This window comes from Pogona vitticeps, chromosome 2 (genome assembly GCF_051106095.1).
Source record: "Pogona vitticeps strain Pit_001003342236 chromosome 2, PviZW2.1, whole genome shotgun sequence".
Taxonomy (NCBI): domain Eukaryota; kingdom Metazoa; phylum Chordata; class Lepidosauria; order Squamata; family Agamidae; genus Pogona; species Pogona vitticeps.
The window spans coordinates 25,661,910-25,680,451 of record NC_135784.1 but is presented as its reverse complement, the minus strand read 5'-3'; the positions used below and the strand labels follow the sequence as shown (position 1 = coordinate 25,680,451).

Genomic DNA, 18,542 nt, shown 5'->3' with positions numbered 1-18,542 from the left:
GCCCCATGCCATTGCAAAAGGCAAGGAAAGCGGCTGTCAAAGTGACTGCCACTTTTCCTTGCCTTTTGAGAAGGCACGAAGCTTAGCAAAAAGGAAGAGAGAAACGCCTCCCCTTCCTTTTTGCTAAGCCCCGTGCCTTCACAAAAGGCAGTGGTAAAGAGCTGCCTTCTGTGTATAAAACATCCTCAGTTTTTTCTCAAATTATTTAAGGGAAAGATGTCATTTTATACATGGAAAAACACAGTAATATAGTTGAGTATAAAAAGGAATACATTAAAACAGAAGCAGAAGCTGTAGAAATGACATCAAGTTAAAACATTATTGGATGTGGCCTCATGATCTTCTGGAATTATGATATGCAAATTAAAATAATAGCTTTACAGAACTAAACTGGTGTATTTTATTTAGGTAATGGCTCAACACTCTTAACAGATTTTAGATATAATAGTGCTTTTTAATTTTTGAAATGCTTTTCCTGTTATTTGAGTTTACATAACATAAAAGGTTAAATAACCCTGCTCGGTATAAAGCATGTTTTTCTTCCCTGAAAATGAGAAAATGTTATATAAAGCATATTCAGAATTTTTTAAAGGTGTAAAATATTGTCTGGATCCACACAGTGAATGCCAAGCTGTGGACATATCTTCAGAAATCATCAGTTTCTCAGGGTCTAATTTGACCTGGATTTTAGAAACAGGTAAATTTATTAACCTAAAACCTTACTTTTCATAAAGTTTTAGCAAAGAGTGACACTTTAACAAGACCTCATGCATTTATGACTTCTATTCAGAGTTCTCTGCAAATCTCTCAAGAAACGTTTCCAAGTAATGCTACTTCCACATTTCATACATTTTTATGGTTTCTCTTATGTGTAGACTTTGATTCAGCCAAAAGTATACTTTATTAGTGATGTCCATGCTACACTCTAAGCATCTCTCCTGTGTGAGTCATCTGTGGTCACTAGAAGGCCCTCTTCTGACTGAAGTTCTTCTTACATTCTATGCATTTATATAGTTTACTCCATGTGAGTCCTTTGATGCTGCCTAAAAGACCATTTATGGCGGAAGCTCTTTCCACATTCCATGCATTTATATGGTTTATCTCCTGTGTGAATACTTTGATGCTGCCTAAGGATCCATTTATAACAGAAACTCTTTCCACACTCCATGCATTTATGTGGTTTCTCTCCCGTGTGCGTTCTTTGATGCTGCCTAAGGTCCCCTTTCAGAACAAAGCTCTTTCCACACTCCAAGCATTTATATGGTTTCTCCCCGGTATGAATACTTTGATGCCGCACAAGCTTCATTTTATCAATGAAACTCTCTTCACACCCCATGCATTTATATGGTTTCTCTCCTGTGTGAATGATTTGATGCTTCTTAAGCATCCATTTATGACAGAAGCTCTTTCCACATTCCAAACATTCATGAGGTTTCTCCCCTGTGTGAGTTTTTTCATGCCGTTTAAGGTCTCCTTTGTGACTGAAGCTCTTTCCGCAATCCATGCATTTAAAAGGTTTCTCATTTGTGTGAGTTTTTTGATGGGAATTAAAGTTCCCACTATTACTAAAGCTCTTTCCACACTCCATGCACTGATACGGTCTCTCTCCTGAATGAATTCTCTGATGTTGCTTAAGATTCCATTTCCGACTGAAACTCTTTCCACACTCTGTGCATTTAAATGGTTTCTCCCCCATATGAGTTCCTTGATGACGTCTCAGTTCCCCTTTGCTACTAAAGGTTTCTTTGCACTCCAAGCATTTATATGCTTTCTCTCCTGTGTGAACACTCTGATGTTGCCTAAGGATATCTTTCTGACCGAAGCTTTTTCCACATTCTGTACATTTATATGTGTGTATTTTCTGATGTCGCATAAGGTCCCCTTTCCAACTAAAGCTTTTGTCACACTCTATACATTTATATGGTTTCTCCCCTGTGTGAACACTTTGATGTCGTCTAAGGACTGCTTTCTCACTGAAGCCTTTTTCACAAACAATGCATTGATATGGCTTCTCCCCCGTGTGAATTCTCTGATGTTGCTTAAGGTACCGTTTCTGACTGAAGTTCTTTCCACACTCCATGCAGTTGTAAGATGTCTCACCTGTATGAATATTCTGATGTACCTTGAAGACCCATTTCTGCTGGAAATTTTTTCCACACTCCAAACATTTATATGGTGTCTCCCCAGTGTGAGTGTTTTGATGTAGCCTAAGGAGATCTTTCTTAATGAAGGTTTTCCCACACTCTACGCATTTATAAGGTCTTTCCCCTGTGTGAGTTCTTTGATGTGTCGTAAGATTTGAGCTCTGATGGAAACTCTTTCCACACTCCATGCATTTATATGATTTCTCCCCTGTGTGAATGATTTGATGCTGTTTAAAATGCCCTTTCAGACTGAAAGTCCTTCCACACTCCATACATTTATATGGCATATCCCCTGTGTGAATCTTTTCATGCTGCCTCAGGAACCATTTATGACGGAAGCTCTTGTCACACGCCAAACATTTATATGGTTTCTCCCCTGTATGCATTCTTTGATGCTGCGTAAGGTCCCCTTTTTGACGGAAGCTCTTTCCACACTCCATGCATTTATATGGCTTCTTCCCTGTATGAATACTTTGATGCTGCTTAAGGAGCCCTTTCAGGCTGAAGGTCCTTCCACAGTCCATACATTTATATGGCATATCCCCTGTGTGAATCCTTTGATGCTGCCTAAGGTCCCTTTTCTGACAGTATCCCTTTCCACACTCTATGCATTTATATGGTTTCTCTCCTGTATGAGTCCTGTGATGCAGTCTAAGACTTCCTTTCCGACTAAAGTTCTTTCCACACTCCATGCATTTGTATGGCTTCTCCCCTGTGTGATATCGTTGATGCACCCTAAGACTACCTTTCTGACTAAAACTGTTTCCACACTCCATGCATTTGTATGGTTTCTCTCCTGTGTGAGTTCTTTGATGTAAAGCAAGGCTAGAATTGAAAGTGAAGCCCTTACCACATACCATACATTTACACAGTTTCTCTCCTTTGTCAGTGCTTTGAGACGAAAATGTCCCATTGTCAGTGAAATGTTTTCCAGGGTCCATGTCTTGATACTGTGTTGATCCTGGCTGGATTATGCCGTATCTTTTTAATTCACCATCTTCCTCCTGAATATCAGGAAAAAAATTCTTTCTTTTCTTGGCATGCTTTTGCATGTGATTCTCTGGTCTTTTTGGATTTCCATATAAGTCTCTTCCTTGCTCAGGCTCTTTAACCTCCCACACTAGCTTCTGGTAGTTCTCATCCTCCTCCTTATGACCTAAATTTGAGAGAAAACAAGAGATAATATGTCATCAAAGAGTTTCAGGGAAACATTGGAGCTTCAAACTTAACCAGAGAGTGAATTACTTCTTTTCACTGTTACAAAAATGATCACCGTTTTTCTCTCTGTGCCCTCTACTGGAACTGTGAGAAAATAATTTTTTATTAACCACAATAATCAAGAAATGTATTGATAATAGACTCATGGGACATACTGTACAGTTTGACCTAGCTTGCAAAATTTTAGCTTCTGAGCAAGAAGATACTGAGAAACTGTTGCTGCAGCTGGGAGTTTACCACAGAAATTAAGAACTATGATGGTAGAGAAAAGAGGATATTAACCAGAAGTAAACCTACAAAATTAACTTTCTAAAATGTATTGCAACTTTGATTGCAAAATCTCAAATTGTATTTGGTTACACATGCGTGAAATAATGTCTGTGACTGACATATCTTCCAACCAGAGTATAGAAATCTATAGGTACTTATTTCCACATGTGTTTAAATTGTAACGGATCCAAATTTCGGTAGTTAGTATTTCAAGAAATGGAAAAAGTTGTAGAAACAATAATAGAAGTTTTCCCAAAAACTGCTTTTTGAATAGGAACAGTATGATTGGACAAAAAAGAGAGTTAATTATGAATATGATAATGGCAGCCAGATTAGTGAGTGTGAAAAATTGAAAACTGAAGCATACATCTCAATTGACTGAACGGTGTAATGAAATTTGGAAAATAGCAGTCAATAATAAATAGATATGGGATATAAAATATAAAACGGGATTGCTAAATGAGAACAAGTTTGTTGAAATATGGCAAGATTGTTTTTGTATTATTGAAAGGCCATCTAGCCAAACAAGAGATAGTGGTATTTTGGAAGAGTTGTGGGGTCTCATTAATCAAAATGCTGGAGGAAGAATATCTTTATTGGTCCTGCTGATAGGTGCACTAATTTTAGTTTTGCTTACTTGAGCTGTATTATGGTTTTCTGTATTTCTTTCTCTCTCTCTTTTGTTTGTTCTTCTCATGTTATGTATATACAGTACTGTATATTGTAGAATTTTTAAAAAAATATTCTAAAAAAAGGGGGGGGAAACAAAATCTGAGATTTGGAGGAAGAGATACCTTTGACTTGAGGGCATTTTGCCATTCCATTATCATGATCTTTGGCTTTGCAGAAGAGCTCTGTGATTATTAATTGATTATTATTGTCTGAAATTAACTTTTTTTTCTGGCAGAAATGCATCATTTTTTTCAGTAACTAATTTTTTTTTACACTCTACCAATTCATTTAATGGTTTTAGTAGGCACTGAAGACTGTGCAAACAGAAGAGGAGAAAAGCAGAGTTGTCACCAGGCTTGGTGAAGGAACGAAAAACAACACTGGGGAAAGCTTGCTTTTTGCCTCTCTACGCATCTAACTGTATTCAGAATCCAGGATCAATAAATCTGGCATAGGGATGTGCTATTCCTCTGTACTGTACTGAGAATTCCTCATCAGACCAGACCAGTCCAGTTTTGGCTGCAGACTCTATAATGGCAGGGGTTACCTGACTGTTTTATCTTTTCCTCTCAAGGGAGAGGGAGGAGTGGATAAGGCTTTTGTCATCAAAAGCCAAGGACAAGCTCATGCACACTATTTTATTACAATGGGCACAAGACACATAGGTTCTTGATCAAATCGGGCTGAAATTCTTACCAAAAGCTAAAACAAGTCACCTTAGGGTACTGCACTTTCTACATATCCTGAGAGGATAGGACTCCCTGGCAAAGACACTCAAGTTGGGTAATGTTGGGAGCACTAGGAAAATAGAAAGCTGTAATGTGAGATGGACTAAATCCATTAACAAAATCAAAGCCTTTGATTTCCAAGATCTGAGGAGGGCTGCTAATGATTAGACTTTATAGAGGTCACCAACTCAAATAATGCCGTTAAGTCAGAAATAAGTGATGACATATACAGGTCACTATGTTTGATCAACAGTTACTCAGGATTTGGCACATGAGGGCAACCAGATCAAAGGTGAGTCTGTTTCCCAAAAAGAGCAGGGAGCAAATTCAAGAGCAGTGGAAAGGAAACAGGGCAGCCACAGGTATGCATCTTTGCCCAAAGGAGCAAACAAAGAAAAAAAAATACAAGAAGCTGAGTCTGTGTTACAGACCCTAAGATGAGTGTCTTCTTTCTTAGAAAGTGATCTTTGAGACTAGTGCTGAATACAGGCTAAAAACAGAGACTGGCACATGGGGCTGCTGAAAAATGCTCTTGGATGTTGATATGCAAAAAGCAGACAGTTTTGTCTGTCACACTTTGAGGAGACAAATATAGCATTGGTTGGTTATGATGCAGGAAAAAAGTGGTCTCTGACAAGACTGACTGATCTAGCTGCTAGTACTGCTAGTGGACAAAACACACTTTGCATTCGCTTCATTCTCCTTATAAGTGACAAGCCGAAATTATCATAGACTCCTCTCAAAGGTCCCACAACACATACCTAAGCAGGCGCCTGACAATCTCTTCTGCTCCTCAGGGTCCTGGACAAAAGGATCATCTCCTTCTTCCAGTGAGAACACGAGGTCTGGTTCAGGAATGGCTTTCAAAGAAAGAAGCAAGCAGGTGACTGCAAAATTTACAAGCATTCCAGCATATTGCTACAAATACACAAGGTGGCTTCTTATTCATATTTATTACACAGCTATTAACCTGGCCATCTAGGAAACATATTTTAGAGCCTGCCTTACTGTTAGCCTACAGATGCCATCCTGAGGTCGGTGAGTAGGGGTGTACAATGTCCTACAGAGCAGGCTGAGGATAATTTATCATGAGGAAGCAACCACTCCCTTAAACCACCAGTCCCCAATCTTTTTGGGACCACAGACCGGCTGAGCCTCTGAGGAAGGCAGGGCACCCCCGCACACTCACGCAGACGGGTGCTCTCAGGCAAATGTGCATGCGCAAAGCGGTGGGGAGCGTGCAACTACTAGCGCCAGCATGAGCGCTCCCCCACTCTTTCATGCATGCGCAGGAGCACCCGCACACCTGCCCATGTGCCCACTCACTGCTTTGCTCAGGCGCATGCATGAAGGGGTGGGGGAGCGCTCACGTTGGCATACGCATGCACAAAGCAGCTGTGGGGAGGTGAGTGCGTGCCGGGGGGGAGGTCTGTCTCTGCGGCCCAGTCCAGCTCAGGCCACAGACTGGCATCAGGCCATGGACCGGGGGTTGATGACCTTTGCCTTAAACTACTTCTCTCTCAATGGCATGTCAATTTCTTTTTATTTCCAGGCTGTGACCTATCAAGAGCTAAACCAGGTCCTGCTGCTCCGGCTGCCTCATCCCCTTTGAACACCAGCCACCTGGCCTAGGGAGAGAGAGAGAGCTCTTAGCCAGAGCTGCTTTTGGGACCTGACCAGACCAGCGTGCCTGCGTGAGGAGGAAGCCAGGGACCATCGGCCGGCCACAGCCACTGGGTGAGAGGCAGTGGACTGTGGTTGGGCCCCTGCTGGATGCCAGCCCTCTTTTCCAGAAGAGCTGCTCGGCCCCCTCTGTGTCTGCAGGACCAGGTCCTGCTGCTCCGGCTGCCTCATCCCCTTTGAACACCAGCCACCTGGCCTAGGGAGAGAGAGAGCTCATAGCCAGAGCTGCTTTTGGGACCTGACCAGACCAGCGTGCCTACGTGAGGAGGAAGCCAGGGACCATCGGCCGGCCACAGCCACTGGGTGAGAGGCAGTGGACTGTGGATGGGCCCCTGCTGGATGCCAGCCCTCTTTTCCAGAAGAGCTGTTCGGCCCCCTCTGTGTCTGCAGGACCAGGTCCTGCTGCTCCAGGCTGCCTCATTCCTCTCAACATGACTTGGTTGACCTGGCGTGCATTACTGAGACCTGGGTGGGAGAGGAGGGTGGTGTTCCCCTCTCCCAGCTATGTCCGCCTGGGTACTCAGTCCAGCACCAGGGTCGCTCGGAGGGTCGGGGAGGGGGAGTTGCTATAGTCTATAGGAGTTCTATCTCCTTGACCAGGCTTCCTGTCCCTTTGAGAGGAGGTCTCGAGGGCCTGTATTGTGTGTTGGGCTCGCGAGACAGGTTAGGGATTCTGTTGGTGTACCGCCCACCCTGCTGCGTACCAACAGTCTCCCTGCCTGAGCTGACGGAGGTAGTCTCGGACCTGGTGTTGAGGACTCCCAGGCTGTTGGTGCTGGGGGACCTCAACATTCACGCCGAGGCTCCCTTGACTGGAGCGGCTCAGGACTTCATGGCCACCATGACAACCATGGGGCTGTCTCAATGTGTCATCAGCCCAACGCATGAGAAGGGCCATACCTTGGACCTGGTTTTCTCAACGGGACTGGAAGATGGTGGTTTGGATGTGGAGGGGTTGGTTGTGACCCCATTGTCATGGTCAGACCACTTCCTGGTCAAGTTTAGTCTATTAGCTTCTTCTTCCCTCTGCAAGGGTGGGGGATCTATTAAGATGATCCACCCTCGGAGACTAATGGATCCAGATGGATTCCTGAATGCTCTGGGGGATTATCCATCTGATATGGTCGGCGCTCCTGTCGAAGCTCAGGTCACCCTATGGAATAAGGAGATGACCCGGGCTGTTGACACGATTGCGCCTAAGCGCCCTCTCCCTGCTCGCCGAGCCCAGACAGCCCCTTGGTATACTTCTGAACTGCGGGCGATGAAGCGAGAGGGGAGACGGCTGGAGCGCAGGTGGAGGAAATCCCGCTGGGAGTCCGACCGAACACGACTTAGAGCCCATTATCGGGCCTATTTCGTGGCAATACGGCTGGCGAAACGGCAGTATTTCTCCAGCCGTATTGCTTCCTCAGAATGTCGCCCAGCCGAGCTGTTTCGGGTGGTCCAGGATCTTCTTCAACCGGGAAATCCGGTGGAGGTCCTGGACTCCTCATCAGCTCGCTGTGATGAGTTTGCCATCCATTTTGAGGAAAAAATCGCTCAGATTCGCAGTGGGTTGGACTCCACAGTTACTGCAGAATCAGAGGATGTGTCCAGCGCACCGTGCTTTGGTCAGGTATTAATGGATGAGTTTCAATTATTGAGACCTGAGGATGTGGACAGGGTGCTTGGATCTGTCCGTTCTACCACAACTCTGCTCGACCCTTGCCCATCCTGGCTAATTAGAAGATCAGCCAGGGGGGTTCGCACCTGGGTCCAGGAGGCCGTGAACGCCTCTTTGAGAGAGGGAGTGGTCCCTACCACCTTGAAAGAGGCGGTAATTCGACCACTCCTTAAAAAGCCAAACCTGGACCCAAGGCTGGTGGCTAACTACCGACCAGTAGCGAACCTCCCTTATTTGGGCAAAGTGTTGGAGCGGGTTGTGGCTGGGCAACTCCAGGCGCTGCTGGATGAAACGGATTTTCTGGATCCATTTCAATCGGGTTTCAGGCCGGGTTTTGGTACAGAGACTGCCTTGGTCGCCCTGTATGATGACCTTTGCCGGGAGAGAGACAGGGGGAGTGTGACCCTGTTGATACTCCTGGACCTCTCAGCGGCTTTCGACACCATCGACCATGGTGTCCTTCTGGATAGGCTGGCTGGGTTGGGAGTTGGGGGCACTGTTTTACGGTGGTTCCGCTCCTTCCTGGCTGACCGTGTCCAGAGGGTGGTGCTGGGGGACAGTTGCTCTGCCCCATGGCATTCATGTCATGGGGTTCCTCAGGGCTCGATACTGTCCCCCATGCTATTTAACATCTACATGAAACCGCTGGGAGAGGTCATCAGGAGGTTTGGGCTGAGGAGTCAGCAATATGCTGACGACACTCAGCTCTACCTCTCATTTTCCACCAATCCAGGTGAGGCGGTTTCTGTCCTGAACTCGTGTCTGGACCTGATAATGGACTGGATGAGGGTCAATAAATTGAAACTCAATCCAGACAAGACGGAAGTGCTGTTAGTGGGTGCTTCGCCAGACAGGCTGGAGGGCCATCTCCCTGCCCTGAATGGGGTTACACTCCCCCTAAGGGACAGGGTCCGCAGCTTGGGGGTGCTTCTGGACCCCAGTCTAACACTGGAAGCCCAGGTGGACTCGGTGGCCAGGGGCGCCTTCCTCCAGCTGCGGAAACTATACCAGCTACGGCCCTACCTGGACGAGCGGAGTCTCATGACAGTTACACATGCACTGGTAACATCCCGTATAGATTACTGCAATGCGCTTTACGTGGGGCTGCCTTTGAAGACGGTCCGGCGACTGCAACTGGTTCAGAATCGAGCGGCGCGGCTGGTGAGTGGTGTGGCCGCCAGGGAACATATCAAGCCGATTCTGTACAAGTTACATTGGCTACCAGTTGCTGCCCGGGCCCAATTCAAAGTGCTTGTTTTGACATATAAAGCCCTAAACGGCTTGGGCCCTGGATACCTGAAGGACCGCCTCCTTCCATATGAGCCTACCCGGCAGTTAAGATCTAGCCAGGGGGCCCTTTTGAAAGAGCCATCCCTCAAGGAGGTAAGAGGGATGGCTTGTAGACAAAGGGCCTTCTCGGCCGCTGCCCCCAGACTATGGAATGCCCTCCCGACTGAGATTCGTCTGGCGCCGACACTGATAATATTTCGGCGCCAGGTCAAAACCTTCCTGTTCCAGAAGGCTTTTAACTGAAATAATATTAACTGTGTGTCTGATGGCAATTTTATATATATTTTAATTGTATTTTAATTGTACATATCTTTATTGTATTTTAAATGCTGTAAGCCGCCCAGAGACCTTTGGGTAGTGTGGGCGACATATAAATTAAATAAATAAATATATAAATAAATAAACAATGATCTAGTATTCCCACCAGCTATCATGCTCCAACTGAAGGAATCCTTATTTGAAGGATCTTAACTTCCTGGCCCACAGAGCACTGATCCAAGTCTCTGACCCTGAGAGAAAAGCAGAGAGAGCTGAGGGACATTGCTGGGTCCCTGGTCAGCTCCTTCTGACTGTCATTTTGGACCCTTGGCTCTTTTTTTTTTTTTTTTTTTTTGCCCTCAACACAGGCCGCCTGCCCTCTGGTTACACACTCTAAGACCTTGGACTGCCTTGTGATGCTGGGATAGACTGCCCTATTCCAGAATCCCCACTCTCTAGGGCAAACTTTGGAGTGTCTGAATCCAGGCCTTGGCATCTGCCGAGCTCTCACCTGAGCATGCAAATATTTCTTCTGAATTAGACAAAGAGAGAGAGAGAGAGGAATATGTGAACCGAAGACAACAGGCATCCCCTCACCTTTAAGCTTCACAGAATGAAAAGCATATAGGACAATAAGAAACTATTGATCTCATTATGACCTGTGGTTAATCACTGGATTTTTGGGAAGAGAAGCCACATAATTTTTCATTTGAGGAGTTCTACCCAAGAAAGAAATACCTAGCTCTTCCTAGATTTCTCTGTTCAGAAAGAAAGCTTTCCAAATAACACTGGGGCAGGAAGAGGAACTAGGCTAACTTAGTCTCACAACTTGAAGCCTTTCTCCCAGCTGAGGCACATTTAGCTATCTAGAAGTTTTCTCTCTGATATGGTCTAGTTTATGATTCCTTATTCTGTCTCACAGGGAGTGTGATAGCAACAGAAATGGGTTGAACGTCCAGAATGCATCATTATGAAGTTTGTAATCCAATATTTTTTTAAAAAAAATCTCCCTAATGATTGTATCAACCACCTGGGACACTTATGTGTTCCAACAGGTAAGAAATGTTTTGAAAAGAAAATCAGACATCCTAGCCACTGGCATGCATTCTGTCCTTACCCAGAGAGGTTATCATCCCATGGATCTCCAGCATGACTTCCTTATACAGAGCTCTTTGGCCTGGATCTAGGAGATCCCACTCCTGCCGGGTGAAAGACACTGCCACCTCTTCGAAGAACACGAGCTGCTCAAAGAAGGATGCAAAAAATCACCTATTCAGATATATTCCGCCCATGATATTGACAGGTTCCTACCATGTGGTAGCAAATAATAACTGAGTGGCTTTGCAAAAAAATCTTTCCCTTTCCCTTTATCTTAGTAGGCTGAACAACATCAGAAGCAATATACAGTGGACCCTCGACGTACGCACAGCTCAACGTGTGTACTTTTTGAGGTCTGGACTTCTCCGGGCGCAAGATTTCCAGAATCAACCTACGGGCAGGAAGGGGGAGGCGGGGAAAGCGCCAAATTCAAATTTGCCGCTTTCCTCGCCTCCCCCTTCCAGTCTGTAGACTGCCGATCTGCCTCCGGATGCTTTCCAGGGCTTCTCCGCCACCATGGGAGGCATCTTGGAGTTCCCCCCCACCGCCAATAGTGCCTGTGAAGCTCTGTTGTCCAGAAGGTGGGGGAAGATAGTCATCACCCTTGATGGAGACCAAGTCAACACAAATGGTCTGTTGATCCTGAATAGGGACCGAAGAGGGCACTTTATCCTTTTGATGTTTAGAGGATTGTAAAGTAGACGATGACTTCTTAGGCTTCTTCGGTTTCGACTCCTGGTCTGGTACCGAAGGAAACTTCGGTACCGATGTTGACTTAGGGGTCGAGCTACCCGCCCTAGGCTTGGAAGGCAGTTTTGATTTAGATTTAGACTTAACCGAGGAGGCCACTGAAGCATCCGGAGATGGTAGTTGAGCTGGAGGCGGCTGTGCAGGCTCCATGGCCAAAGGAGGGCAAAGAGATCTTCCCAACAAATAAGTTCGTAGACGCTGCTGTCTCAGTTTAAGAGCTTGTTCAGTAAATTTCTTGCAAATGGAGCAAGAGGCTGGCTGAAGGGATTCACCAAGGCAAAAGAGACAAGTGTTGTGGCCATCAGTAAAGGGGTTTTTACTAGGGCACAAAGTGCACTGTTTAAATGGTGCCGAGGAGGCCATAAACTAGCAAAAACAAGGGATAAAAAGGGGGACTAACCAACATGAATTGGACCCAACTCCGGGAGGCAAGGGAAGACAGGAGGGCCTGGTGTGCTCTGGTCCATGGGGTCACGAAGTGTTGGACACGACTAAACAACTAAATAATAGGGAGGGGGGCAGCAAGGGAGGTATAGACCAGGAAAAATCTCACAGAAGTCCCTTTTGAACACATTAGCAAACGGAGCTCATCAGAGAGAAGAAACCTCAGCAGTGGCAAAAAGGAACTGAGACACTTGCCGCAATGGGCGGATCACGTGTACTGCGGGGAGCGGTCCTAGTGAACAACGTTTAAGCTCTGGAAGATTTCTGAAACCTCTGTGCAAGCGTAGACTAAACCCATTAGTGTGCATTCACAGAGACCACGAAGACTTTCTTACCTGAGGGAGATGTACAACCATTCTTTCCAGCCCGCCTTGAAGAAGAGATGTCCCAGAGTCTGTCCCTGTTGCCATCACACTACCTGCAAGAGAGACAAAAGGAGGATAATCTGGGACCACCTCAGAGATTCCTACTGTTGCTGCTGTCATGCTTTGGAAACAGTGTAGAGAGAAGCTGGGTCAGAGAACAGCTGGCAAGTGACATCTGTCAGATGCCCACTGAGAAAAGAGACAGCTTTATAAATGATATCTGGCTTCCCCAAAGATGTAAAGAAATGGAAGTCCACATTCCTATGTCATTTTCCTCCATGCTCCTGGTTACAGTGTGCTTACATTTGTGTGAATATCAAAGAGAAGGATGTGTTGTATCTTGTTAACTATTAATTGACTTCACCTTAACTTGGTCTTTCCTGTAGTGATGTATGGAAGTGAGAGCTGGACCATAAAGAAAGCAGACCGCCGAAGAATTGATGCTTTTGAATTGTGGTGCTGGACGGAGGCTCTCGAGAGTCCCCTGGACTGCAAGGAGAACAAACCTATCCATTCTGAAGGAAATCAACCCTGAGTGCTCACTGGAAGGACAGATGCTGAAGCTGAGGCTCCAGTACTTTGGCCATCTCATGAGAAGAGATGATTCCCTGGAAAAGACCCTGATGTTAGGAAAGTTTGAAGGCAAGAGGAGAAGGGGACGACAGAGGACGAGATGGTTGGACAATGTCATTGAAGTGACCAACATGAATCTGACCCAACTCTGGGAGGCAGTGGAAGACAGGAGAGCCTGGCATGCTCTGGTCCATGGGGTCATGAAGAGTCAGACACGACTAAACAACTAAACAACAATAACTTGGTCTGAGAGGAGACTCTGTAGCAGAGAGAAAAGGAAAAAAGGAGGAAGTAAAATTGTGTTTCCCCTTCATAGGGGCTTGAGTAATTCAGAGAAGCTATGGGCTATGCCATGCAGGGACACCTAAGACAGACAGGTCCTAGTGGAGAGCTCTGATGAAATGCAATCCATCTGGAGCAGGAACTGGCAAGCCACTCCAGCACCTTTGCCAAGAAAACTCCATGGACAGAAACAAAAGGCTAAAAGATATGATGCTGGAAGGTGAGACCCTCAGGTCGGAAGGTGTCCAACATGCTACTGAGGAAGAGCGGAGGACAAGTACAAGCAGCTCCAGAGCTAATGAAGTGGTTGGGCCAAAGCCGAAAGGACGCTCAGCTGTGGACGTGCCTGGAAGTGAAAGGAAAGTCTGATGCTGCAAAGAAAAATACTGCATAGGAATCTGGAATGTAAGATCTATGAACCTTAGTAAGCTCAATGTGGTCAAACAGGAGATGGCAAGAATTAACATTGACATCCTGGGCGACAGTGAACTAAAATGGATGGGAATGGGGAAATTCAATTCAGACGATTATCGTATCTACTATTGTGGGCAAGGAGCCCGTAGAAGAAATGGAGTAGCCCTCATAGTCAACAAAAGAGAGGAAAAACCCTGTACTGGGATACAATCTCAAAAATGATAGGGAAAGTTACAGAAAACTGAATGCAGACTTTCAAAGAACAGCAAGGACAGACAAGTGAGCCTTCTTAAATGAACAGTACAAAAAAAATAGAGGAAAAAGTAATAGAAAGGGGAAAATCAGAGATCTGTTCAAGAAAATTGGAGATATCAAAGGAACATTTTGTGGACATGATAAAGGACAAATATGGTAGAGACTTCACAGAAGCTGAAGAGATCAAGAAGAGGTGGCAAGAATACACAGAGGAATTATACCAGAAAGATCTGAATGTCCCAAACAACCCAGATAGTATAGTTGCTGACCTTAAGCCAGACATCCTGGAGAGTGAAGTCAAGTGGGCTTTAGAAGACACACTAACAACAAGACCAAAGCACGCCAGGCCCTCCTGACTACTACTGCCTCCCAGAGTTGGTCTTGTTGTGTTTTCATGAATGGCAGTGTAATCACATCTAAGAAAGCCAGAAGCCTTATTCCTTGATCTGCCTTTCAAAGGCGAAGGTTTCTGGTGGCTTCAATATGTTAGGAAAGGCAAGAGTCCAACACATGTGTGGTGGGTCATACCCAGGGAAGTGTCAGAAAATAGTTTTTCTTAACTATATTAATCAAGAACTGTACTATTAACAGGCACATTGGATTTGTAGTTTGATATCTCGTACATAGTTGAAACCTCTGAGCAAGAAGCTACAGAGTTATTCCAGTCATCAGGAAATTTATCATAAAATTAATCACTACAACAAATGTTAAAAAGAGGAACTTGACCAGAAGTTAACCCAAATCACAAAATGTACTGTCCAAGGGCTTTCCATAAAAGGTGTGACAGTGATGAAAGGAACTAAGTAAGTGACTGAACTTCAGATATACTTCGGACAAACAAAAGTAAGATATATAACATGCATATAATAATGTCATTGCTTTTATTCAGATTGGATTTGAGAAACCTAGCACCATTTGTATCACAGATTAAATTGATTTCTGCCTGTTTTGGCGAACAGCCCTGTTTGGGATTTATTATAATTGATTTATTATTTTAATGATAAATTTATTTCTGACAAAGGGTCCCGTCCACATCCTCAGGATAAAAAACCTAAAACATATCAATGAATAAGCAAGGGCCAAAGTTACACTCACAGGAGATCCAGCAACTACAGCAGACAACTCAGAGCAGATCCAAGCAATTTTGCCTGCAAAGTATCATGCAAATTCTTCGCTATGAGCTACTGAGTGACCTGTGGTTTTTCTTTATGGGCTGGTACACAATAGGCCCATCTGAAAGAGCTCCACTGAACAATTTTGTACAGAACACAATGGTGGCAGAGAATTATCCATGTTCAGTCAGATTCGCTCCGAGTTTTCTATCATTATAATTACAATCTCCATCTCACTTGTTTTATCATTGTAGCTCCCTAGGGAACAAGTGTGTCAGTTTGTGTTATGTCTTGCTAACAACTGATTTTGAGTTTTCTGAGGTTAGGCCTTCTACAAATGGAGAGAGATTAAGTGGGAAAATCAAAATGAAGATACAGTGGTGTCTCGCTTGACGAGGATAATTCGTTTCGTTGAAATTGCTGTTAAGCGAAATCCTTGTCAAGGGAAACGAAAAAGCCCATTGAAATGCATTGAAACGGGTTCAGTGCGTTTCAATGGGCTAAATACCTCAGCGTCCAGCGAAGATCCTCCATAGGGCGGCCATTTTCGGTGTCTGTAAAACAAGGAATCTGTCCTAATACACAGCGGGGAGCCATTTTGCACAGCGGGCGGCCATTTTAGAGCAGCCCATCAGCTGTTTAAAAATCATCGTCTAGCGAAAAATCGGTTCCCGAAGCAGGGAACCAATCATCGTCAAGCGAAATTTCCCTATCTAAACATCGTTTTGCGATTGCAAAAGCGATAGCAAAAGCTTCATCATCAAGCGGTTTTGTCGTTTAATGAGGTAATCGTTAAGCGAGGCACCACTGTAGAATTTGGATAGCTATGCATGTAGCAGGAAGCTCTGAGGAAAGATTCTGTGAGACGGAATAGATATTTAGAGGCATTCAACCTTGAATGGCTTAAGCAACTTTCCAAGACTAACCTTTTGGCCACTTCTTGACCAAATAAAAAGCCTCCTTACCCAGCAAGGCCACATTCCTGTAGTTCTCCAACATGACCTCCTTGTACAAATCTTGTTGGCTTGGATCCAGGAGATCCCATTCTCCCTTTCTGAAATACACAGCCACATCTTCAAAGGACACCAGCTGAGGAAAGAAAGGGAACATTTTCAAAGCAGAAGAAATCTCCGAGTCTGGATTTTACTTGGTCTTATGACTTCATAAGTCCTGACTTCACATAAGACATACACCAACAGTTTACAGCAGAGATAGAAAAGAGACAATTTTTCAATGCTTGCCACTTCCACCTCTCACACATATTTTCTCTTTTACCTCAGGTGTACGCATGTCTATCCCGTTCACTTCACTATCCAGAAGAGCCAATGCAGAATGCATCTCTGGAGCCACCATACTGCCTGTGGGCAAAACAGGAGAGGCATAAACAGGACCATCTGTGGTCCATGAGCCGGATATGGTCCGCTGAGGTTCACTCTCCGGTCTGACAACTTTTCTCTCCTTGAAGAAACTCCACAACACCACATATAAAATTCCAGTTTGTTTAAAAAAGCAGGGAGCTAAGGAGTTGCCCCTCCAGTTGCTGCTTTGGACCTCTTCAGCTTTCAAATTCAAAGTGCCATTTTCAAATTTATTTATTAGATTTCTATCCCACTCTTTTAGACAAAGTCTACTCCCAGTCCTCTGCCTGGGGAAATTGACTTAGGGCCCTTTCTGGTCAGGAATCTTAAAGGGGAACTTTATACTTCCTTCCTCCACTACTAATGTCAGCCACAGCTACCGAGTCACCCTTCCTCTCCTACGTTTGGGCAGTGGTGGTGGGGTGAGGGGGGGAAAGGGGAACAGCAGCTATTCCCAGTCTGCCCACTTCTCAGTCTGAAGCCCTCACTGGTCTCTCCTGAGACCCAGCCTCAGCCTCCCCATCTCCCTTCTGCTCCCTGGTTTGGAGGGAGTGGGTGAAAAAAACTGCTTTTTAAAAAGTCCCTTTGCAACCCCCCCGCCCCGCTCCCAAGAGTGGAAAGGACTTTTCTTTCCTGTGCCTTTTTTCCTTCCCCAATTTAAATCTCACGGTGACTGGACCGATTGAACTTCCAAAACTGGCCCCTAACAGGGAAAAAAAAAAGAAACAGGGAGGCGAGAGCCTGAATTTTGCAGCAGGGTTGCACGGATCAAGCTCCCTAGCAAGAATCCCAATAGGGAAGGGAGGCTACCTTCCCCATCACTTCGACCATTTAGCCTCACCTTCCTCCCCCCCCCCAAATCGCACTCGCACCCCTTTACCTCTTCCTCCCTCCAGCCAGCAGCCCCACCAAAAAAGCCTTCCTTTTCCCCCCTTCCCACTGAGAAGGGAGGAGACATTTTTTCTCCACACATCCTGCGTCTCTAGGAAATCAGACTCTGTTCCTTTAACCCTTGGAGGGCTGAGTGGCAGAAGAGCTGACTTGCCTTCCTTCCCTCTTTCCCCGCGCTAAACCTTTCCCCTCCAGGGGATCGTATGCAGTGCTCTGGGCTGTTACCACTATGTAACATGCTTTTGACGTTCATCTGACCCCCCCAATTGGCTTAAAGCTAGTGAAGTTTACTAAATTATCACCCCAGTTCCCAAATGGAGGAGTAGGGTTTTCTGTGTGTCCCCCCAACCCCGCCCAGCACACACTTATTTATTTATTTATTTATTTATTTGTTTGTTTGTTTGTTTATTTATTTATTTATTTATTTATTTATTTATTTATATGCCGCCCACACTACCCAAAAGGTCTCTGGGCGGCTTACAACATTTAAAATACAATAAACAAAAATAAAATACAACAGACACTTGTCTGTTTTCAAGAACCATCAGATGGGGAGAGCGGGGTTTGTGCGGTTTCTGTGCCTTTGTTTGAAGCACTGGGGTGTGATATCCAGTCCACAGCTGCTTCAGCTGTAACTTTCCTTCACTGAAGACTAATCTGAAGACTAATCTGAAACTCCTGGCCCACAAGAACCTGATGGAAAGGCGGTGTGAGCTAAAACAAAATGTTGCTGGAAACAACATGGTGTGTTGGCTCTAACTTGATTAGCTCCGTTTGACCCTTGTCATTTTTTTACTCTTAACTGTTTCCTGAGTCTGACTCTTTTCTGTCCTTCAATGGACTACCTGCCTTCTGGTTACACTTTGTCAACTTAGACTGCCTTGTGATTTCTGGGTTAGCCTGTCCTCATCTAGAATGTCTACTCCCTGGTGTAAACCTTGGACTGTCTCAACTCAGTATTTGGCATCTGCCGAACCAAGTCCTCTTCTGAGTATACGCATATCTCTCCTGAATTAATTAGACAAAAAAGAAGAAGAAACCTAAATGATTCTTTCAGAGGTCTGTTGTGGATCC

At 45.0% G+C, this 18,542-nt stretch overlaps 1 protein-coding gene across 3 annotated transcripts; it reads right to left on the bottom strand.

Annotated features, from left to right (window-relative positions):
- Positions 1-376: 376 nt before the first annotated feature.
- Positions 377-17,837, bottom strand: LOC144587533 (uncharacterized). Of its 3 annotated transcripts, XM_078388472.1 has the most exons (7): positions 17,458-17,837; positions 16,495-16,577; positions 16,185-16,308; positions 12,554-12,636; positions 11,044-11,167; positions 5,794-5,892; positions 377-3,300 (listed from the first exon to the last, which is right to left on the bottom strand). In XM_078388472.1, exons 2-7 carry the CDS (start codon positions 16,570-16,572, stop codon positions 1,016-1,018), a joined length of 2,793 nt encoding a protein of 930 aa, XP_078244598.1. In that variant the 5' UTR covers positions 16,573-16,577; positions 17,458-17,837; the 3' UTR covers positions 377-1,015. The 3 variants fall into 3 exon arrangements, with proteins under 3 accessions (XP_078244598.1, XP_078244600.1, XP_078244599.1); XM_078388474.1 differs by lacking the exon at positions 5,794-5,892; XM_078388473.1 differs by lacking the exon at positions 17,458-17,837 and having other exon boundaries at positions 16,495-17,444.
- Positions 17,838-18,542: the final 705 nt, after the last annotated feature.

What these genes read in the sequence shown, in the direction of transcription:
- LOC144587533 (XM_078388472.1), bottom strand. Translation starts at nt 16,572, where the DNA reads ATGGTGGCTCCAGAGATGCATTCTGCATTGGCTCTTCTGGATAGTGAA. An exon ending in CAGGAATGTGGCCTTGCTGG is followed by an intron (nt 12,637 to 16,184) that starts GTAAGGAGGCTT and finishes TCTCTCTTGCAG; the next exon opens with GTAGTGTGATGGCAACAGGG. An exon ending in TGGGATGATAACCTCTCTGG is followed by an intron (nt 5,893 to 11,043) that starts GTAAGGACAGAA and finishes TTTCTTTGAAAG; the next exon opens with CCATTCCTGAACCAGACCTC.